Source organism: Myotis davidii, unplaced genomic scaffold (genome assembly GCF_000327345.1).
Source record: "Myotis davidii unplaced genomic scaffold, ASM32734v1 scaffold1094, whole genome shotgun sequence".
Taxonomy (NCBI): domain Eukaryota; kingdom Metazoa; phylum Chordata; class Mammalia; order Chiroptera; family Vespertilionidae; genus Myotis; species Myotis davidii.
The window spans coordinates 83711-108263 of record NW_006285318.1 but is presented as its reverse complement, the minus strand read 5'-3'; the positions used below and the strand labels follow the sequence as shown (position 1 = coordinate 108263).

Genomic DNA, 24553 nt, shown 5'->3' with positions numbered 1-24553 from the left:
GGACTCAGAGCTGCTGAGGCGGCGGGCCTTGGCAGGAGGCCCCTCATCCGGGCGGTCCATGCTGACTGCGCTTAGGGCACCGAGCTCGCCCCTTCCCCTCTCAGACAAGCCGCTGCGGCCAGTCAGTCACCCCTGAAGCGAGACGCTGCGCCTGCACACCACCCGCACCGCTCGCCGCTCCGCTCCGCTCTGCGCTCCCTCCCACGGAGCCTGTCCTATTCCCTCCGCGCCAACTGCTCAGGTCCCGCCCCTCGCTTACGTCAGAGCCTATTCTGCCTCGCCATTGGCTGTCAGCTGCAGGGGCGGCACTTACGTTTCCAAGACCATTGCCCGCTCTCACGCAATCTGCTTGCCAACACCCACCTCATCACTTTCCCATTGGCTCCCCTCAACTCTGCCAATCATGGAGCTGACGCCCCCGCGCGACCTGCGGGAAAGCTGAGGGGCAATTGGCTGAGAGAAAAGCTTGGGGAAGAAGCCCCTTTCCCTCACCCTTTCGCGTTCTATCCAATGGGAAAAGTACCAGTGTTTTTTTGTGTGTCTGTGTTTTTTTTTATTGAATCAGAGGGTATGGGGGGAGGGGGGGATAAATGGCGATAGAGGACTTGGCTTGCGGTAGTGAACGCCATACATTATACAGATGTATTATAAAACCGTACCCCTGAAAACAATGTAATTTTATTCATCAATCTTACCAGTGGTTCTTAAGACCAAAAAATCAAAACAAAAAACGAAGGCAGGCGCTGAGCACGACGTGCTCGAATCAAATTGGAGAGCCTCGCCGTCGTTCATCCATCCCCCCTCCTCCGCTTCCCTCCCCTCCTTTTCCCTGCCGCAACTACGCACTTCTTAAATCTGCCTCGTCTCTAGCCCCTGCCCCCAGCTTTTGCCAAGCAGCAGACACCAATGAGGCCCCCTGGAGGTTCCTGCCTCCTCTCCAGCCCCTGCCCCCAGCTTTTGCCATGCAGCAGACACCAATGAGGCCCCCTGGAGGTTCAGGTTGCTCTAACCCCGAGCCGGGACTTCAGTAGAGACCTAGGGACTTTGATTTGAGGCCAGGTTTTGACGTGGCGTTTTTCATCTCTGCAAAATGGCTCTAGAAATAATCACGCAAAAAAAAAAAGTAACATCTATGCGTCACTAAAATGATGTGATTCAGTTTGTATGCTAGATTTTTCTAGGTCTTTCTCTTCACGTACTCAATACTTCTTTCCCCTCCCTTCCTCTCCCTTTCCTCCGTGTAGACTGTATTTAATTGTATTTGAAAAAAAATTTTTTTGGCCAGATGGACAGGTCTCTGATGAAGTGTGGTGGGGTTCTGGCTCTGGTAAGGATTCAAATCAGGAGTCTATTCCCTCACTTTATAACTCTGAGCCTCAGTTTCCTCTCCTCTAAATGAGGTGTCCTTAAAGAGAAGTGTAGGAAACTACCCATTGCAGCCTTGTGGTAGAGAACTGGAAGCAACCTAGAGACCCATCTCCAGGGGAATGGCTAAGGAAAATGTGATATATGTGGATAAGATGACAACTAGAATGAATTAGATCTACATACAGCAATATGGCTGGATCTCTCAAAAACAGAATGTTGAGTGAAAAAAGAAACAGAACAAGATTTATAGTACAATACTGTTTATGTAAATTAAAACACATAACAATACCATATATTTTTTCACAGATACACATATATGTAAATAAACACATGAATGGTAGATTGGAAGGACATATGTTAAATACACAAGAGTGGGTGCCTATGTGGGAGGGGGGATGGGATCAGGGATGGCTGATGAAGGGGACAAACCAAAACAAAATAAAGACTAAAAGGACTTCGCATGGATCAATGATGATATAGTTGTGCCAAGAACTGAGGAGTATGGTCACCTCAATTCTGTGCACCCGAGAGAATAAGTAAATAAATAATAATTGAGTGCCCAGGCAACAGTCTGGTTGGGTAAACTCCCAAGCTTGGGTTCCCTCCTGTGACATCCTTCCCTCTGAATTTAGGCAAAGCTTACCAAAGTGCCAGCTGCATAAAGTGGATCCTTCAGAAGATCTCCCATCCCAGATTGAGCAGGCCCTCCAGAAGCCATTACTTTGTGGGGGGCATTTCCTAACCCCATCAGCTCTTCCCAAGTTGGATCCCTAATTCCCAGTCCCCATTCTCCATGGTGGTCCAGTTTCAGGAACACCTTGTTTGGGTTTTGGAGAAGAGGCTGCTGATTCAGGAAGTTGAAAGTGATACCTGGGGGCTCCGGGCTTTGGGAAGAGAGTGGGGTTCTCAAGTATTCTGTCTGCCATGTTCAGAACCTGGGCCAAGGGAGGAAGATCTGATGAGATGGGAGTCTCCCTCTTGCTACATGCATATGTACTTTTCAAGTTCTATCTCACTGGCCACTCTACTTCCTGCTGCAGGCACATACTGTAGTTTGTCTCCTCTCAGTTAGGTGCATACATGTATGTGTGTGTGCATGCCATATATGTCTCTACATACAGGCATTTACTCACGCATGTGTAGCAGGCAGGGGTGCCTCCCCATATAAAGTCACACAAACACACTGTCTCACTCAATCATACTTCCCCACATGTGGTCATGCAGACAGGACACACAGACACACAGACACACGCAGACAGACACACACACACACACACAGTCAGAAAGAGAAAACATCCAATATAGCATTGTTCATTTCAGTTTTCCATTTACAAAATCCAATGGTGAATCCAGGCCCCTGGAAAAGGCACCCCCATCACTATCACTGAGAGAACAGGTACCCTCCCACCCCCAGCCTCTCAGCCACTCTGGCCTGCCTTTCCAGGACAACTCCACAGCCAGGCTCATTAATGTCTCTCCTGCCTAGAGTGCCCTCCCCATTCTTCTGGGGTCAAGGCTTAGGACTAGGATTTCAATAGGGAAGGAAAAGGGGGTGGATAAATACAGATCTGCCCCGCCCACAGAGAACCTGGGCAAGACCAGGCAAAGGAGTGCCAGCTTGGATCCCCAGTCCACAAGAACTGTCCTTGGTGTGAACCCAGAGTGGACTCTGCCCTGGGAGGGAAGCTTGGGATCACCCACCTGGGGAATCTGGCTACAGTCTGTTCCACTTTGGAAGGAGGTAAGGGTGGAGGGTGGCAAGTCTGGAGCTGAGGACCCGGATGACCAAGGGCTACCACGGAGGGACTTGAGGGCCCTGAGGCTTGAAGAGGACGAAAAGAGGTTGGATAGGGATGATTCAAATCCACAGTGCCTTAGAGCTTATCCACTATGAGATACCAAGCCCTCCCCCGCCCCCCAATTTTCATCTTTGGGAGAGTAGTGTGAACCCAGGAGACAATTCTGGGGCTGAATTCCACTCTGATGCCAGGCTCTGGGATCCAGCTACTCTGGGGAGTTCAGCTCTCTCCCTATACTTCCGGGGGGTTGCTCCTGCCTGTATGGCACCCACATCAGCCCTAGTGGAGCTGGAGTGGATTTCCATCCTTAGAAAGAAGAGCTGGGGGCTGGGGATCCAGGAGGCAGCTCAAGAGAATATAGTCAAGCTCACGTCTCTTCAGCTCCAGGCGTGCAGCTCACATCCTGATCTTCACTAGCCTGGGTCCATCCTGAGGGCCCTTCTCCCTCCCCTCCTGGCTTCTCAGATGCTCAAGAAACACTTGGGATGTCTGGACATGGGTAGCAAGAGGAGACTGGGCTTGGGACCAGAGTTAGCCTAAAACAACATTGCACACAACATAGCAATTAAACATCCCTGCTCCCTGGGGACCCTGCACCCCCTTTGGTCCCTCTTGTCAACAGATCAGTTTCCCCCTAAATATCCAGGCCTTGCTAGAGGACTTGGAAGGGGAGGGTGCATGGGAGCAGAGGGGGCCAGAAGAGCTCTGAAAGTCTATTTTACAGGACAAATTTCCCCATTCTAGACAGTGTCAGAAGGAGAGACATTAAAGCAAGAAAGCCTGACTCCTCAGCTGATAGTAGAAAAACCTGCATTTTCACTTTTGTTTTCTTTTTCTGAATGAGAGAGAGAGAGAGAGAGAGAGAGAGAGAGAGAGAGAGAGAGGAAAGAGATTGTAGAAGTGGAAAAGGCGGCAGCAGAGACAGGCCCTAGAACTAGAAACACCTCTTTCCCAGTCCCCCACCCCTGGGGAGGTGTTGGAAAAGGTGCCTAGATTCCGGGTGGTTTGAGGGGCTGGGGCTGGAGCTCAGAAAGAAAGGCTCCTGTATGGGGCCCTACCCCTCCCTTTCTGTTAGCCCCATCATGGTGGCCATGACCTTCTCCCTGTCTGTCTGCCTATCAGCCTGCTTCACATGACACAATAGGGTTCTCTGGGAGCCGGGGCACCTCCTGTGCCCCAGCAGGGGGCGTGAGTCCTCAGGCACTTCTTGAGGTCCTTGTTGAGCAGGAAGCAGACGATCGGATTGACAGCAGCCTGGGCGAAGCTCATCCAAACAGCAGTGGCCAGGTAACGGTGGGGCACAGCGCAGGCTTTAACAAACACTCTCCAGTAGCAGGCCACGATGTAAGGTGACCAGAGGAGCAGGAAGAGCAGTGTGATCGCGTAGAACATGCGGCCCAGCTGCTTCTCACCTTTGACCTCGTCCATGCCCAGCAGCCGCCGGCTGGCTGCATGCCCATTCTGCCGGATACCCAGCAGGGTTGGTGGCATGGGCCCACGGCCAAAGCCAGCGATCCAGTTGGCAGCAGCCTGGCCGGTGGCCCCAGGGCCATGGAATGTCCAGTTCTGGCTAATGGCTGGCACCATCTGCACTGGCTTCATCTTGCGGTGACGATACTCAAAGAGGAGCAGTTTGCCATAGACAGCATGTGTGGCTGCCATGAGCACAGCCAACATAAGCATGAAACCCAGCGTGTCATTGGCCTTGAAGTAACGATGCTCAAAGATGCACTGGTCCTCCTCACGGATAAACTTGTAGGTGCCCACGTCGAAGACGGGTGGGAAGGCCATGGCCACAGACAGGGTCCAGGCCATGCAGATGACGGCTGCACATGTCCAGAGTGTCATGCGTTTGGCATAGAAGCGGTGGTGGGCGATGGCCATGTAGCGGGTGACACTGATGCAGAACAGCATGAAGGCCGCATGGAAGCAAAAGAGCACAGCCATAAAGGCCACAATCTTGCAGCTGAGCGCACTGAAGGTCCATGAGGAGCCGTGGCGCACAGAAGCCAGCACAAAGGGAAAGCAGACGGCAGAGCGGATGCCGTCGGCCAGGCACAGGTCCAGGAGAAAGTAGTAAGGAGCCTTGTGCAGGGCACGCTCCTTGAGCACCAGCAGGGACAAGATGGCGTTGCCCGCCAGGCTCACGCACATGATCAGTCCCAGCAGCACCAGCTTGACATACGCTGATGCTGATGGTGGGGACAGAGCACCGCTCACCTCCTCGGGCTCTCCAGTGGTGTTGGCCATAATGAAGGGCAGGGGGTGCTCCCAACCCTATGGAGTCAGCCAGTCCGGTACTCGATGGGCTCTGGGGGACTCCATCAGTTGTCCTGCTGGGCTGCACCTGCAAATGGGGGTAGTGGGAGAGACACAGACATAGAGACAGAGAGATGAGAGTGAGAGTGAGAGAGAGAGAGAGAGAGAGAAGAAAACACACAGAGGTACAGAGAAGGAGTGAGAAAGGATAGACCAAAGAGATGGAAAATGGCAACAAAGATGTGAATGGGTAAAAAATTGAGACAGAAATGGAGGGGATAAAAAGAGAGAGACAGAAAGGGGAAAAGAAGGCGAGAGAGGGACAGAGAGGGAGAGGGACAGGGAGATAGGAGAGAGGAGGAGAGAGGGAGAAGAGGAGAGAGGGAAAAGAGGGAAGGAGAGAAACAAGACAGAGACAGGAGGAAACAAATGCAAATAAAAAGTGAGGAAGAAAAAGAAAGGGCAGTGTTAGCGTGTCTGTGTAGCCACCACCCCATGTCCCCACCCCTGCTTACTCCCTGGCTGGTGTCAGGCCCTGGCCCTGGCCCACTGCTGCTTCTACCTTGTCCTTGCTGAGTGAGGGCACTTCATATCTCTAGGTGTCCTTGGTTACCTGTTTGCTATGTTGATGGGTCTGTGGGGCAGGGATGTTGATGTGGCTCTTTTCCCTTTATAAAAAAAACACACAAACATTTTTATTGATTTCAGAGAGGAAGGGAGAGGGAGAGAGAAACATCAATGATGAGAGAGAATCATTGATCAGCTGCCTCCTGCATGCCCCACACTGGGCATACAGCCAGCAACCCAGGTATGCACCCTGACCAGGAAGCAAACTGTGACCTGCTGGTTCATAGGTCCATGTTCAACCACTCAGCCATGCCAGCCAGGCTCTTCTCCCTTTTTTATTGCCATCCACATTGCAATGCAGCACACGCATGCGTGCGCACGCGCGCACACACACACACACACACACATGCACACATGGCTGAATCAAAAGTTTCACAGAACAGTACTGAGTCTATGTCTAATATACTCTCATTCGTTTCTACTCTATTTCATTCTTTTGGGTTTTTTTTTTTTGTTCTTGTTAATACTGGTAGCCACTCATTAAATAGGTGTATTTATTCATGATCAGGAATGCGCTTAGCCTGCTTAAGGAGCAGTGGGAAAACCCAGTGTGGTTGGAATAGGGCAGGCAAGAGAGACAGTAATAGAAAGTAAGGTCGTAGAGGTGTCCAAGGCCAGGTCATGGAGGGCTGTGGGCGATGACGAGGACTTGGGTTTTTAGTTTAAGTAAGGCAGAGACTGTGTGACTATAAAGATGTAGATATGCTTGTGTGTATTCCTTCATTGAAAAACCATTTATTGCCCTGGCTGGGTAGCTCAGTTGGTTAGAGCATCATCCCAATAAGTCAAGGTTGTGGGTTTGATTCCCAGCCACAGCACATACAAGAAGCAACCAATGGGCATACATAGGTCAGGGCACATGCCCAGGTGAATACGGGAGACAACAGATCTTTCTCTCTCTCTCTCTCTCTCTCTTTTTCTCTCTCATAAATAAAATATTTTTTTAAAAAAAGAGAAAACATTTATTGAGTATCTATTGTGTGCCAGGCATGATGGATGCAGCTGTTAACCAGAAAAGGATCCCTGCCCTGTGGAGCTGACATTCTAGATTAAAAAAAAAAAAAGAAGATACATGGATGAAGTATAGTAGGTCAGATGATGATAAATTCCTACAAATAAAAAAGGAGGAGAGGGGGATAAGAAGTGTTGGGGGGGGGGTGAGATGCAATTTTTGATGAGGTGGACAGGGAAGGTTTTATAGAGGTGTCATCTGAACAAAGATCTGAAGGAGGGGAGAGAGTTACTCATGTGGGTATCTGGGGGAAGAGAAGTCCAGGCAGAGGGAACAGTCAGAGCAAAGGCCCTGAGGTGGGACCACAGATGGTACATTTGAAGAAGCACAGGAGGCCACTGTGGGTGGAACAGAGTAAGGGGCAAGTGATGTGAGGTGCGGTCACAAAGGTGGCAAGGCCAGATCATGTAGGCATGGTGGGAACTTTGACTTCTATTCTGAGTGAGGTGGGAGCCATAGGAGGGGCCATGAGCAGAGGTCAGATATGATATGTCTAGGGATTGAACGGGATCCTGTTTGCTGCTATAAGGAGCACAGACCATGAGGACAAGTGTGGAAGTTGGGAGACTAGTTAGGAGGCTCCTGCAGTAATCTGGATGAAAAATAAGAGCACCCCCGTGCCTTTTGCCCTGCTTTAGTTCTTTTTCCTAGAATTTATCTTTTTAAAAATAAATATATTTTTATTGATTTCGGAGTGGGAGAGGGAGAGAGAGATAGAAACATCAATGATGAGAAAAAGTCATTGATTGGCTGCCTCCTGCACACCCCCTGCTGGGGATCGAGCCCGCAACTCAGGCATGTGCCCTGACCGGGAATCAAACTGTGCCCTCCTGGTTCATAGGTTGATACTCAACCACTGAGCCATGCTGGCCGAGCTTAATTTACCTTTAAATTTTGCTTTATTGTCTGTCTCTCCCTATGAGAACAAAAGCTCCACAGGGCAGGACTTATAGACTCACACACTCTCCAATTGACTGAAGAACTAAATGGGCTGGTGGCTCAGGGAGGGCTGCTTGGAAATATCCAGGCAGTATTTGCTGAGAGAGCAGCCGATCAATGATTCTCCCTCATCATTAATGTTTCTATGTTTCTTTCCCTCTCCCACCCTGAAATCAATACAAATATATTTATTTTTAAAAAGAGATACATTCTAGGAAAAGAACTAAAGCAGGGCAGTGCATGAGTGGGAGGGCACAGGCAACACTGGGCAGGAAACAGGTAGAATCCTGATGTGTGCGGGCTGGGGCAGAGGGTATGGGATGTGATAAGATAACAGGGAAGGTTCAAGAGGGAAGGTTACAAGGCAGACACTGGAAAAGATCAGAATTACTTTTGAGGCTGGGATGAGCGTGAGGCTGGTGAAGGCGGGGCTTGAGTGGGTGTCTTTCTAACCCCTCCTCTCTCAGGAAAAAGTGTCCCATCTGCATTGTTTTCCAGCTCAATCCAACCTGGTCCGCCACAGCTAGCCGGGGCCAGGCTTTTTGATGGCACCCGGAAGTCTCAGAACCAGTGCCAATAGGCCACAAGAAGGTGCTGGGGCAGGGACACAGGGGAAATGGGTTGGCAGGTCCCTTTCAGTTGGCCCTCAAGGTCTGATAGTTCCCATAGAACTGTAGACCAGCCAACAGACAGCTGGCTATGTGTAAATGTGTATACACACACACACACACACACACACACACACACACACACACACACACCCCTACCTTAGCCTTGAGAGGAGATAGGGTAGGAAGTTAAAGAGACAAAAATGGAATGTAAGAGAGAGTCAAAGAGACACATGGAGTAACAGAGAAGAGAAAGAGATAGGAGCAGAGAGAGACAGACAGAGATAGAGGAAGGTGGCGGGGAGAGAGCCAGAGACAAAGAAAGGGGAGACAGCCTTATACACAGAGAGGAAGAGATAAAAAGAGAAACAGAAAGGGGAAGAAGAGAAAAAGGGAGTGAGACAAAAGAAACAGAGGTACACAGAGAGAAAAGGAAAGAGCAGGAGATAAAAAATGGAGACAAAGATATAAAAAATAGAGATAGTGAGGGAGAGAGACACAGAGAGAGACAGAAAACAAAACAAAACAGAAACAGCCAGAAAACGAGGGACAAAGGGAGGGAGGGAGAGAGATAGGTAGATATTGAGGTAGATAGATAGCAGGGGAGGGATAAAACCAGGAAACAAAGAAAAATATAGAGAAATAGAGATGGGGTGGGGGAGTGAGAGACAGATGAAGAGACAGCGGTGGAGATAGAGGCAGAGAAAGAGAGAGGCAGAAATAAAGATGAAGATACAGAGAGGGGGACAGGGAGACATACTAAGACCAAGAAGGTGGATAATGTGTACATAGTCCAGAATGAAAACAAAAGCAAATGCTAAAATAAAACAAAAGAAAAAAAGAATAGCAGCAAAGGAACAAAACCCTGGTGTTGCTTGGAAAGCTGGGGCAATTATATAAGTCACTGAGGAGAGAGTTCTTCTGAGCACAGACTCACCTGGTGCCCAGACATCTTTAGACACAGATACACAAGACACCTGCACACTCACACTGACACACAACCTACTGCAATGGAGACCCATGGACAGCAACCAGCTCACACATAGGGACATTGTACTTGCGCGCGCGCGCGCGCACACACACACACACACACACACACACACACACACACACACACGGAGGGTGTACCATGTACGCTGCCTTAGTCGTACAGGTACAGTGTACCCGGCCTAAACGCCAGTGCTTCGTCCTCAATTGAGGCATTACTGCCCCCTAGGGGACATTTTCGAAATTTGTAGGTGCATTTTTGGTTGTCACCATGCTGGGGTGTAGGGTGTCATTCTAACATTTAGGGGTCCCAGGTGAGGATACTGGTGATCCAACAATGTGTGGGGCAGTCCCACACAGCCAACATATTGTCCCGTATCCCCTAGGACTTTGGATTTGTAAGGAACTGAACCTAGAATCTACCTCTATTTCAGAGATAAACACAATTTCCCTCATTTTTAATATACACTAGGTCCTCGAATAAGGTTTCATTCAATGTTGTATGGTTATAACGTCGACGAGATGCATTTAGGAACTTAAATCTTGTTTACATCAGTCAGCCTGTGGTAAAACTGGTTTTGTTATACGTCATTTTGCCACAATTTCAAGACCCCATTGATGATGTTAAGCGAGGATTTACTACACTTGGAATTATCCAGGAGTGTGGCTAAGTTCACAGGAGACTGTATTTTGTTTTGTGCGGCACTTTCCTTGAGCTGTTTGATATTTCAGAAAAATCTTAGCCCTAAGCCTCTGCCTGTCATCTTCCTGCAGTTTTTACAAGGGGAAGCTTCTGATTTCCCCCTTCTTAATCCATGTAATCAGAGTAAGATGTTACATGCCTCTAACTACTTCTTTGAATCTCCTGGGGAGGGTTATGGCCAAGCACTTATATATTGAAATACAAATTATTTTCTCATAAACCACTTCCTTTTTATTTCTTATTTATTTGCACTAGAGTTAATACAGTATGACTATTGTATAAAATACTATATGGATTTTCTTTTGAAATTGTATGTGGAGAAAGATTATATTATTTAAGAACTTCGTGTACAGATAGTAAAGAGGCATTGCAAAATGTTACATAAAAGAGGGTGTTGGGTATAAGAGGGCTGAGAATTACATACACAGTCAGACACACTCACACATATACTTGTGTAATGGTTTATAAACCCAGAATTATAACCCCCCCTCAAATACACACACGTGAACTCTCAAATCCTGACAAATACACACCTGTAAACCTACTCACTGTCACACATAGACTCAGATATTCCCTTTGTATCAATGTACCTGCTTATTCAAATCCTCTCACATATCCAGACAAGCTCTTCCAACACAGGTATGCAACCAGTGGCATACCTATATCGTCACATATACAAACACTATTACACACATTAACAGTCAGCTTCAAAGTCACTTACACAGGCCTCCATGCTCACATGCACTTGAACCTTGCTACACACATACACACAACACAAAGAGAAAAACTGCCCATGTGTACAATCATACTCACAGACATGTGTACACACACAACTTGCTCACAATACAGATAAACTTACATGATATACACATCCTGCAACAGGTATACACCAAGAGGTAGTCCTGCGCATGTGTAGACAAGCCAAGCCCTGCACACGCAAGTGGAAACATTAGCAGATCTGCCAGGCTGGTGGGCACCTGCCACAGGAGGGGGCCAGAACAAGATGGGATTCTCGTTCATCTTCAGTGAGTTTTTTTTGGTTTTCCCCATAAGTGTACAATGTTTGTTTTTCTTTTAATTTGATCACATTTTTATTGTTTCACAACTATTTTTTCTACAGAAATAGAAGGGTTGTGTGATTGTTGCTATTATTACTATTATATGGTATTAGGTGTTCCTAAGAGGAATATAATTAGCTTGTTAATTTCCTTCATCATTGCTTCTTTATAAAAGAAACTGTTTTCTTCTAGAACATTTGAGACAGAAAAAAGTAGAAAGAATCCTGTAATGTACCTCAGTGCACCTATCACCCAGGTTCACCAATGGCCAACTCATAGGGTCTTATTTCACCTATAACCTCATACACTGCCCCCACTTACAGAATATTTTGAAGCATATCTATTATACCATTTTATTCATAAGTATTTTAGTATTTTTAAAAGAACACGTTTAAAAACAGTAAAATACCATATTTTTATTATTTCTTAGAGTATTCATTTACTTGCTATTGGCTTTTAATACTAACAATTAGCCAAATCTGATTCTTGGTGGAATGTCATAATTAGTTATTATCTTTTGTTTTTAGATAAAAATATTTGTCAGTAAATGAATGAAGCCTGACTGTAGTTGAATGGAATTGATTCATTAAAGGGAAAGCTAGGCTTTTATGGCTGCTTTCTTAACACTGCAAAAGACCTAAATTTTGTTTACTGAAAAACTCAGTTTTCAGAAGTCATAAAGCTCGGCTGACCCCTTCAATATTTTATTTTCTATTTTATTTTTTTTAAGAGAGAGTGGAAGGGAGAGGGAGAGACAGACAGAGACATCAAAGTGAGAGAGACACATGGATTGGTTGCCTCTTTCATGTGACTGGGCAAGGATTGAGCCTGCAACTGAGGTACATGCCCTTGACTGGGAATCAAACCCAAGATCCTTCAGTCTGCGGGCCAACGCTCTATCCACTGAGCCAAACCGGCTAGGGCTCTTCAATGTTTTTTATTCAAGTAAATTCAATTGTTAAGAAATTTTCCCCCCCATCGTGATGGACTTTTTTTTTATTATTAAAGCTGGAAAATCAGGAGACTCAAAAGACAAACACAGGAATTTCCCGTCCCCCAAAAATCCGGGATGTCCCTAATTTAAGCAATCTACCGAAGATTGTCTCAAATTTGCATTTAGCTGCCCAATTAGTCCTTTCTTTCTCAGCCTAAATGTCTGATTTGTGTGGAAAAGTTATCAAAAGAAACTTCATTTCTTAGTAGGCTATGTTGGTCAACTGACCACAAAACATTATCACACAGAGAAAGATCTGGACTTCTTAAAGCATCTGGAAGTGCAAATTAAGAAACCAAGGCTCATTTATGAGATGGATTAGAACATTTTTAGATAGAGCTCAACCAGCTAGTGACAGGGTTACAAGATTAGCAAGTAAACCTAAGATACCCTTCCTACTAGAATCTCACATGTTAGCAGTCTGCCAGGAAATTGTCCACACTATACTTGAAACCCAGGAGGTAAAAATAGGAAAGGGGCCACTTTCAATGATTGCTATTAGGAGATAGTGTGGACAGGTCAAAGGACATCAAGATGACATTAACCCAGAAGACTATTGAATCAAAGAGTTTTCATTTTACATTGATGCATCTCTGGATGTTAACTAATTGTCATGGTTCATAGGATTAGTCAGAAACCCTGAAGAGAAATTCAAGAAGCACTGAAAAAACTAAGGTTGAAATTCAAAGTGGTACATATTTTGAAATATTGTGGAAACTGCATAAGTCTGTGAACTGGTGCTGTTTTTGTGATGGCGGGAAATTTATATCTGGAATTTGTTCTGAAAACACTGAGATTCATTCACTGAGGAGCCCTTAATTTATAAAGCTTGTGGGTCAGTGGTTGAGCATCGACCTTTGGAACCAGGAAGTTAGGGTTCGATTCCCAGTCAGGGCACATGCCTGTGTCGCAGGTTTGATCCCCAGTGGGGTGTGTGCAGGAGGCAGCCAATCAATGATTCTCATCATTGATGTTTGTTTATCTCCCTCTCCCTTGCTCTCTGAAATAAATAGACATTATATATATATATATAGTTGCCTATAGGTTTAATGTCCACAGTAAATGATCCTAGATGAATTTAATTAAATTCAAAGCACCACCCACCTGCATGTCAGCTTTCTGTGAAGCAGTGGGATCAGTACACCCTTCTCTATTGCTTTAAACCTAAGTGTGTAAGGATTTGGTAAAAGATTTATGAGTCAAAAGAAGTTTCAGCATTTCTTTGTGAATGATTATCGCGTTGCAGATTTGATGCTTACTGGTTTAAACAAATGGCATTTTGAGCACATGAATAAAATTATATAAAAATTTTTAAGATGCTAAAAAATACGTAAAGGTGTACTGACAAGGTTGCTTTTTTTAAAAGTACAATGACAAGGTTTATGGATTCAAAGCCAAACTTCAACTTAGAAGCAGTAAGGTCAAGTATGGCTCCTTGGATGATGGTTAGTTGGCATTAGAAGCTGAATACTAAAAAGAGACTTATTAAGATGAGTGGAGTAATGTCTGTGTCTACTTAGAGGGGAAGCTTCATGATTATTTTGAAATACTCAAATGAAAATTTTCTGTTGGATTCAAAACTTATGAGCATTCGTTGCAAGAAATTTCAACATTACATTTGACTGAAAGAAAAGAAAAAGCCATTAGATTTAAAGAAGGATCCCACCTTTGAAGCACAAAATTCAAAGACTACGAAATATCCAAGTTCTGCTTATTGATGAGAAAGGAGTTTTAACCAATTAAAAACATACTCTTCAAAAAAAATAGAAAAAGAAAGAAAGAGGAAGGAAGGAAGGAAGAAAGGAAGGAAGAAAGGAAGTTGGAAGGAAGGAAGGAAGGAAGGAAGGAAGAAAATACTGTTTGACCATTTGCTGCCACCTACTTAATGCAAGCAGTTTCTTGTTGATGGTGACTACCAAGAGATAGAAGCGATCGTGTAGCTATTTCGGGCATAAAACCTGGGTTTCTGCCTGGCCATGGTAAGAACAAGTGAGTTATCAAAGGGAGGTGAAAAGAGGAGGCACGGACAAACAATTGTTCCATTTCTTTGGAAAGGTTGGTGTTGGGGGCCAGATGTAAGCTGGCAAGGTCCTTGCACCTGTAGGGGCTAGCAAGGCTGGGACCCTTACCCACACAGTTTTCCCAGACTTGTTTGGATGGCGATTGTCAGTAGAATGGGAGTAACATTTGTAGAATGAGAACAGCCTTTCATAGCTTGCCCAGAAGTCTGTAACTATTTACTGAGATATGCTGTACTGAGAACTTGTCCTTCTGCTGTATCTCTCTCCCTTAGAGATTAAGAGGGACAAAGAATACATTCCTCTTGACAGACCTTCTATTCAGTGTGTTGTGTATAAATAGGATTGTATAGCTAATAAACTCGCTTCAGTTCATCGAGAGAACTGGGGTCCTCCCGACCCCACTTTCCTGTCTTTCTTTCTTTTCTCAATTCCCACCTCCCTGCCTCAGCCCGGCTCAACCCTGTCAGGTTGGTATCATCAGCCATATTCAACACTAGAAACTACATCTGATGCTTCAAAAATGGTACTTGATGACTCCAAAGTTCATGCCTTTGAGGTGAGCTTTGCTGATCTGCAGAACTATGCAGCTTCGTTTCAGACATTCAAGCTAATTATTGAGGGCATTGGGGCAAATTGTGCCTGAGCATCCTCCATGGAATGGATCTTACCTTCAACAGCATGCCTTCCAAGATCAAGGAGTGGCAGGCCATGATGGAAGCTTATATCCATGTCAAAACTGGTTATTTTCATTTATTTGGGGTGTGTGTGTGTTTACCAAGAAACAAAATAACTTAATGTAGATCTATGCTCAGCACCAAGTGATTTACCAATCATGATAAAAATGACCATAAATGAATTAAATGACCAAAAACTAAATCAAGGCCATCAGACCAAAATCTCAGAATTATGTTGACCACTACTAATTTGTATGAGGGAATAAAAAAGTTATAGTTCCAGAAGTGAGTCAAGTGTGCTATGAGAAAATTTCATTTCATGTAGGGAGCCGATATAGGGTTAAGCCTCAGACTGATCTGTGGGCAAAGTCACAAACAATTCCCAGCTTAGAGGGCACAGTCCTCTTAGCATAATTAGGCTTGACCTTATAACACTCCCTAGATCTTATCTGGGAAGCTAATGGGCTGAGGAAGTGCAGGAAGTATAACCATGGTGTAAACAAGTGAAACTCACAAGAACAAAAACAAGTGAAACTCACAAAAACAGTGTAAACAAGTGAAACTCACAAGAACAGTGTAACTTTGGTAACCACCACCTTGTTTACCTCCCACTATAAAATAAAGGCTCAGCTTGCCTTGGGATCTCTCTCTGTGGCCTCAGCCAGGCACAGGGAAGATCCACGGAGACTAAGGAAAGCTAGAGAGTTCTGAACGCTGTCTCCGTGTAAAACATTCTTCGCCGACTCCGTCCACACCTTTGGGAACCCCTGGACCACTGAGGCTGGACCCCAGCAATTTCAAAGTTGTAATCAAATTTTATAAATTCCCCAAAACGTTGCATTTTTGTTTTTCTTACCAATTTACAAATTAATATCAAGAAAATGTAAGGAATTTATCTTTATCAAACCCCAGTACCCCTAAACTAAATCCTCTTCAGTTTACTCCAGTGTGCCATATACCTATTTCACCTTCTCTGTGTGCTGGGTTACTTACTAATGCCCTAGCACATTACATCAAGTCACATTGCATAGACACACTAGCATACACGGACAGATACATGCACACAGGTACATGCGTACACGGAGATTCAAATTTGCATTCCCATTCAGACTTATATATCAGCCAAGTGCAGTGAAGTACACACACACACACACACACACACACACACACCCTTCCATGGAAATATAGGCCTAGGCAGAGACACATTCACCATTCACATGGACACACGTGCAGACACATACACCTACAAACCAAATCATATGGACCCACACACTGTCAGACATAGTCATGAATGCACGGAACTGACATTCATTCAGACACAGGCAAGTCCTGCTCACATCCTCCAGATCCAGGCCTTCCCCCACCTTATGCTCTTACGCTAAGGTATTAAAACCCACTCTCTTATACAAACCCTGCCCTCCCACACATACACATACACACACACACAGTATAAAAATCGCCCCTGGCACATAAACACACAGTACAGACATGCTTGCACATACAGGCACATCGCTCAGGCTCACTGCTACACACACAGAAGCAGGCAGGCATGGGGAGCAGTGCAGACTCATGCATTTATACCCACAGAGCCACTCATGCTTATAAACACAGATAGGAACAAATCCTCTGATGCACACACTCATTCACACCGACACGTACACTCATACAACAGAGATACACATATCCTAGCACATGGCCAGATAGGCACAAATCTTTTACACACACACACTTACATCATCACATATAAGTGTGGATACCAACATTCTTACATTTATAGACACTCACAACAGAGATTCATAAGCACACATTTACATTCTAACCACTACAAACGTGTTTACATATTCAGATAAAAGACACTCTCACACATGCACACACACATATGCAGGCACATCAGCAATGAAGGTAACACCTGCACTCACATGGACACAACACTGTACAAATACAGGTGTGTGCACTCATACACCAGATGCCCGTGCACTGGGAAATACACACTCAGGACCATACCCCCGCCATCAACCTACTAGACACACACTTCCTTCCTCATACATCCACAGTTGTATACACACACACTATGACACATAAAAGTACAAACCTAGTTTTATGTACAAAACTCTCACATATACACAGGATCTGCTCATTCTGTCATACATACACATGGATACAGGTGTATAAAATGTGCACACAGAAACAATCCCATTCACACTCCCAGGTGGACACATAATGTTACTTACACATCAGCACATGTAATAATTACAGCATGGGATAACACCCTATTTGGCACAGAGGACTCATTACGTGCCAGGCATTGTCCTAAGCACTTTTCAAATATTAACTCAACCAATCCTCCCCCTCAGAGACAGGCTGTATTATTACCCTTACTTACAAGTAAGAAACGAGTTTAGTTGAGGTTAGGTGACTTGCCCAAAGCTGCACAGCTAAAAAATGGCAGAACTAGGATTCAAACCCAGAGTCTGGCTCCAGAGACCTTGCAGATTCAACTTATTCATGTGTAGAAATGCATTCACCTCATGCACATATACATATACACACCATCCTAGCACAAGTATGTGCACACACAAGCCATGTACCAACATGCTCAGGTACAGATGTTCACACATACGCATGTATGTGCTCAGATACTCCAGCAGAGGTATAGATGCCCTAGGAAGGAGGCATATATATATTCATACACACACTCACAATCACACATACAGACACACCCATACTATCAAACACACAAAACACCCAGATACACCACCTACACAGCATCCAGATAAGTCCACATTTACATACAGATACACCCGCATTTTCAGGTACTTCCCCACCCAAATACACCAAACACTTTTATACAAACTAACCATATTTGCTCACAAGCACACCCCCTGACCTAGTTACATTCACACTCACACACCCTGCACAGATTTAGCTATACACTCTCTCTTTCACGTAGCCAGATAACCTGATCTCTTTCTTATACACCATCCAGAGAGAACCCCACATACCCTGCTTAAATATACCCATTCTCATACACCCTGATCCAGCTAGGTGCACATTCTCACACACACTATTCAGATGCACTCACTTTCACACGCATACTCAATACTGATACAGCTATACTTTCTTGCACACATCCCATCTCAACACACCCACTCTTATACACACACACACACACACACACACACACCCCTCAAATACACCTACAGTTACAGGCACTCCACCCAGATACAGCCACACTTACACAAACTCGAAACTCAGTATATCCACACTCTTACATACAATATTAAGATACACTCAAACGCAACCCCCATCCCAGAGCCCTCATATCCGACCCAAGCACACCTACAATCTCTTACAGGCATTATCAAGACACACTCAAACTGAGACACACACCATTCAAAGACACTACACTTACACACACCCCACCAGACACTCACATTCACAAATTCCCAACTCAAATACATTCACACACAGATACCCACCTACATATAATCCAGAGACACCTACTCACACACAAATCCTATCCACATACATCCAGACTTTCTCATGTTGTTTCTCTGTCTCTTTCTTTGTCTCTCTGTTTCTGTCTGTCTGTCTGTCTTCCTCCCACCCCCCTCCCATCAAACACAGCTCCAGTCACATGGCTCTACCCAGATCCATCCACCCTCTCACACACCCTCCAGATTCCTCCCATATGGACCATTGAGATATAATCACTCCCTACACACATAATCTAGATACACTCCATTACTGTCTATACATCTGCATTTACACACATCCCACTGAGATATATCCAACTCTCACACATGCCATCCAGGTGCACATCTCCAGACACTCCACTGCCTAGATACATCCAATGCTCTCAACCCCTCAACACCACCCACACACACTCCAAACATAAACTTCCCACCCAGATATGCCCCCAAACTCTCTTTCACACCCGCCATCAGTTATATACACACTCACATACATACCCAAGTACATACACACCCAGATACAAAACCAAAGCTCTCACAGCACACCATCTAGATTATCTTAGCACATGCTCTGCCACTCAAACATACCTGTGCTCTCAAACCACCCATCATCCAGATATAGTCACATTCAAACACATTCCCTCAAAATACACCCACATACTATCTCACACACAGCCCAGGTTTACTCATCATCCAGATACACCCACTCACACCCTAATACACCCACACTCACTCCAACCCAATTAAACCCAAACACACCCCATCCAGATACACTCACACACTCCTCCTACGAAACACATCTGTGCTCTCAGACCCCCACCACACTCAGAAACACCTACTCTCTCTTACACATACACACAATCCAGATCTTCCTCCTCCTCTTAATCACCATCATCTAGAATACTCACAGTTCATACACACAATGCAGATACACCCATTCTCTCTCAATACACCCCTACACACCATCCATAGTACCCTCCAATTATATGTACATTCACATACGCCCCCATCCTCACCAAGATGTGCCCAAATTCTCTCTCTGACACACATACACCCTCTAGATATACTCCATCATACACTTTCATTGCCTAGATACACTTGTGCTCTCACCCACCTACACATCATCTAGGTATGCTCTCACTTGAATGCCCCCATCCCATTACACCCATACTCTCATACACACACTTTACCCCCAAACACCCGCATCCTCTTACACATACAACACAGATATATCTACATTATCAAACATATATATATATGATACTCCCACTCTCTCTTGCATCATCCAGATACATCCATCCTCACATACCCCACAAATATACACATCCTCACACATGTTCCCATCCAGCCACACCCAAGCTCTTACTCATATGATCTTCCACCCAAATAGGCTGATACTCTCAGAGTACCTTACAAACACACCATTTACATACATCCACACTCACATTCATCCTTCCCAAATAAAGGTTTCCCCTCTATCCAAAACTACAGCATTCCTATGAAACCTTTTGTAAGTCGAAATGGTGTAAAGTCAGAAGTATCTCCCTCTTTCTGAAAGTTTGTGTTATGCCACTTTGCTTTTATGAAAAAAAGCCATTACCTTACTAAAGTAGGTCTTTCATGAAAGGGAAATGCCTTAATGAGAACGTTTGGAAAGCGGAGTATACCTGTACACCCAAATATCTCACATATACACCCTAACAGGAAACACCAAGGCTCTCTCTTACATACATACAATGCAAATACTTTCTCTCTCCCTCTGCCTCCCTACTTTCCCCAAATATACTTTCACTTACACATACATATTCACATCTAGATTTCTGCCTGGATGGCATAATTTGGGTGCTTTCTGTGAAAATTATTTATATAGATAAGTATATTCACACACATTCACACATGGGTGTACTCACACATATAAACACTCAGGTGTGTACATGCTTGTCAATGAGACGATATATTCATATACAGACATTCTAACACACATAGACTTACACACACAACTGAGCATGTACACCTGTGAGCATATTCACATGCACAAAGATTTGTACAGCATTCATTTCTCTCCGTACACAATCAGGCATAAATATACTTTAAAAAACACACAAATCACAGATGTGCACATCATGCATGTTCCCACATGTTCATGCATGCATATGAGAAGTATGTAAACAAAAGATTCATTTACACTTACATTCCCAGATAGACTTGGACACAAAGGTATGTCTGCACACATGCACACAGGGAAGAAAAATCACATATTCTCACATACTTGTACATCTGCAAAAGAAGAATTGGTAACACTCATCATGACACATACATGCAAAGTCATCCTCATACACACACATACACACTTATAGGCCAATAGTGGCATGGACACACATTCATTTACACTGTTCCACAACATATGTTCCAGAGCAAACGATGGTATATAAGCACAACACACATATGCAAATAATTAGAACTGTGAAAACTGGTACATTCACATATCTGTACATTCAGCTAGGTACACACACAGGCATATTCACACACACACTTAGATGCGCATGGGCACAAGAAATGTGCTTGGACACAGGAAATATTTAATGCACAAAATATTCACTCAAATGCACACATGGCCAGATGTTAACACATACTAACATAGACACATATATACATTCAGTCACATATCCATACTCACACTTAGAAATTCAAACAAAACATGAGACATGTGCACTCAAGTATTATGAAATGTAGTTATTCAAGCATACCACAATCAGACATGCACTCACACATAACAGCATACCCACAAACAATGAGACATATACACAAATGCATCTATTCACTTTGCACACAGCCTTTTGTGCAGATACATACAGGTGTACACCTTCCCCAGCCCTACCCATCCATATACATAATCAAATGGGCACACACAAAATATATTTCCATGCACAAAACATGTTTTCACACACTCACCCTTACCCACACAATTAGTTCTCCTTATACTAATGTGGCCATCTACACTAACATTTCCCCAATCAGATGTAAACCCAGAGGGCTGTCTACAAACAAAATGTACTCAAGCATGCACACAGACATATACACAATTAAAAATACTGGAGAATCCACATGGACATTCACATACTTACATATGAGACCTACTCATACATATACATGGCAGACACACCCATATAGAAGCATGTGCACACATATATACCCTGTCATACATTCATGGACATATAAACATGCCTTACACTCACAAACATACCATTTAGATGCACCTACACACATATGCACACATGGGCACATACAGATATACACGATCAGATACAACTAGGCATTCACGTATTTGGACATGTAGTCCCAGACATTCTGAAACCCTCACACTCACACACATACACTCAAAGACAAATTGATACCACACACACAACCAGACATTCAACAGGCTTACTTACTCAGAGCAACACACCCTCATCCAGACTCAGAATCACACATGCCCATTTGCTTACCCAGAGAGACATGCAAAGTCATTCCCACTCCCCTATACACACACACAAGCCTACCCAGACATGCACACACTTGCACACACCTTCACGTGGCCTGCTCACAGACACAGACTCATACACATCCACAGTGCTCATGAACAGACACACAAACACAACCAGACTACACACACAGCCACATTTTCAGTTGCACATGCACACCCACACTGAGGGCCAGATGCCTCCGGACCGCAAGCTGGGTCCTTTCCCTTTTGCACCAAATGCTTCTTCAGAAAAGTCTACTCTAGACCTCAAAGCCCCACCCTTCCCTGCCCCCACATAGGGCATTTTCTGGGCCTCAGTCTTTCTCATCCTCCTCCTCCCCAGCCTTGAGGACCCTTCTCCAGCCACCAACCCCTCACCCAGTGTTCCACCACATGTCCACACCCAGAAACCAGCCAGCAGACCCCACTGTTTCCCCAGCCCAGGTTCTAGGTTAGCAACTCTCTGGGACCCGTCCTCCACAGGTCTGACTGCTGCATGGGCCACACCCCAGGTCTACCCAAAGTCCTGAGATCTCAGAAGCTTCAGCCTTGTCAATAGGCCATGCCAACCACTGACCACAGGCCAAACTCTTGCCAAGTCTCCCCTCAACAGGGAGACGCATACATCACCAGGGCCAGGAATGCTGCAGGCTGCAAGCCAGGCCTCTGCTAGATCATAGGGGGGAGGGGGTAGCTCAAGCCTCTGTGTGTGTGTGTGTGTGTGTGTGTGTGTGTTTCTGCACAGACAGGGGACTGGGCAAGTGCAAGAAAAGGAGCCTGGAGCGGGGTGGGGACAGGAGGCTTTGCTCATAGCCACCACTTATCATTCCCTACAAATGAGGAGCTATAACACAGAGCTGATCTGCCTCCACTCTACTACTCCCCATATGCCTACCTGCTGCCCTGTCCAGATCTCTACCAAGACCCTGGAGAAGAGGGGTCAGCGTCTCCCCTGAATAATCAATAACAATATTAATCATGAATAATCAGCAACAGTATTGACTATGAGCTTTGCTGACACTGCTTCAGAGCCACTTCTATACACATCTTTTCTTTCCATGCACCAACTCATTTAGTCACTACACACACCCATGATGGAAGGGTCACCAGTCTCTTTGTCAGATGGGAAAACTGAGGTTTAGTAAGGGGCCCGCTTTCACTAAAGTTGCAGTTAGGGGAAGTGCCCCTGGAGAATCCATGCTCTCCATGTACCAGGCTTTCTTGCCCCTCCAGACATAGAGAACACTGGCCACTATGCACAAGGCTATAAGATCTTGGGGTCCCAGACACAGCATGCATGTCTGAAACAAAGACAGACAGCCTTGTGATGGAGGTTGGGGTCCACACTGTGGGGACAACCATGTTGTGTCTGGCTCCTGTAGGTTGATGTGTGGTGTGGTCCTTGTCCCCACAGAACCATTAGACAGCCTAGGGCCTGGAAATGCTCCCCGCCCCCACCTCACCTTCCTTTTAGCCCTACAGTGTGGCTTCCTCCCCCTATCTTGGAATCGTAGCAATATCTTCCGTGGTGAGTGAGCAAAAGTCTACTACCTGTGGGGAAAAACAGGGGAAGAAGGGAAGGAAGCAATGGAGGGAGGGAGGGAGAGATGAAGGAAAGAAGGAGTGGGGGGTGGTCTGGGCTGGGAGCAGCTTCTCTATCATGTCTACCCACTTGCCTGCTCACACAGACAGGCAGACAATATGCATGCAGGCCAAGGAACCTGGAGGAGAGTGGAAGAGGAGGGAGAGGGAGAGGAGGCAGCTGCAGGAGGCTGAGCCTGCTTAGGGTGCAGGCATTGTGAGGAGAGCACCACCGGCTCCCAGGCATGCATTCCACAGCTAGCACACAAGGCAATGTTAGCACAGCCTCTTGTCCAAAGGCGACCATGATGATAACAGACCCCGTGCTGGGGAAACAGGTGGTGGTACCCTTTCTCATGGGACATTTGGGATTGGGAAAGATGGGGATGGCTAGAGGACTCTCCAAGCTTGGGTGTCCAAGTAGCCCTTGTGATGGAACAGAAAGAGAGAGAGAGACTAACAGTCAGAGAGAGAGAGAGAGAGAGAGAGAGAGAGAGAGAGAGAAAGAGAATGCAGTGATGGAGACTCTGAAATCTGTGTGGGGAGACAGAAGAGAAGTCCCAGCCCCCATCCTTGGTGGAGGGATGCTGACTACTTACCTGGGCTCCTCTCAGCAGGGCTGTCTTGGAATCCAGGGAGGGAGCTCAAGCTGTCTCACCCAGGATAAATCACATCCCAGGCCACATTGTGGGACCCTCCGTGATCTGGCGGCCAGTGACACTCCTGCTTCTGTTGCCGTGGATACAGCTGGGCTGGTCTAAATCGCAGACATCAGGGGAAGCAGGCACCGGAGGGGTGCACTGAGCAGGGCTGGGGGTGCTGGGGAACACCAGGTGGGCAGCACACAGCCTTGGGGAGCCCAGCTAGCTGGCAGGTGGGGGTCCGGGCAGGTGCTTCCCCCACTACACACTCCCACCCCCATCTTCATGCCACCGCCAAGCTGGGAGG

At 45.6% G+C, this 24553-nt stretch overlaps 2 protein-coding genes across 3 annotated transcripts in view; both read right to left on the bottom strand.

The window, feature by feature from the left end:
• TSPYL2 (TSPY-like 2) overlaps positions 1-24553 on the bottom strand; it is a 32296-nt gene that overhangs the window by 6424 nt on the left and 1319 nt on the right. The window contains exons 2-3 of the mRNA XM_015559024.1: positions 21186-21200; positions 17392-17398 (exon numbers count right to left, since the gene is read on the bottom strand). Coding sequence (XP_015414510.1) covers positions 17392-17398; positions 21186-21200 — 22 coding nt within the window. The remainder of the gene's footprint in view (positions 1-17391; positions 17399-21185; positions 21201-24553) is intronic.
• Positions 2729-24547, bottom strand: GPR173 (G protein-coupled receptor 173). Of its 2 annotated transcripts, XM_006756133.2 has the most exons (3): positions 24205-24547; positions 6040-6094; positions 2729-5514 (listed from the first exon to the last, which is right to left on the bottom strand). In XM_006756133.2, exon 3 carries the CDS (start codon positions 5415-5417, stop codon positions 4296-4298), a length of 1122 nt encoding a protein of 373 aa, XP_006756196.1. In that variant the 5' UTR covers positions 5418-5514; positions 6040-6094; positions 24205-24547; the 3' UTR covers positions 2729-4295. The 2 variants fall into 2 exon arrangements, with proteins under 2 accessions (XP_006756196.1, XP_006756195.1); XM_006756132.2 differs by lacking the exon at positions 6040-6094.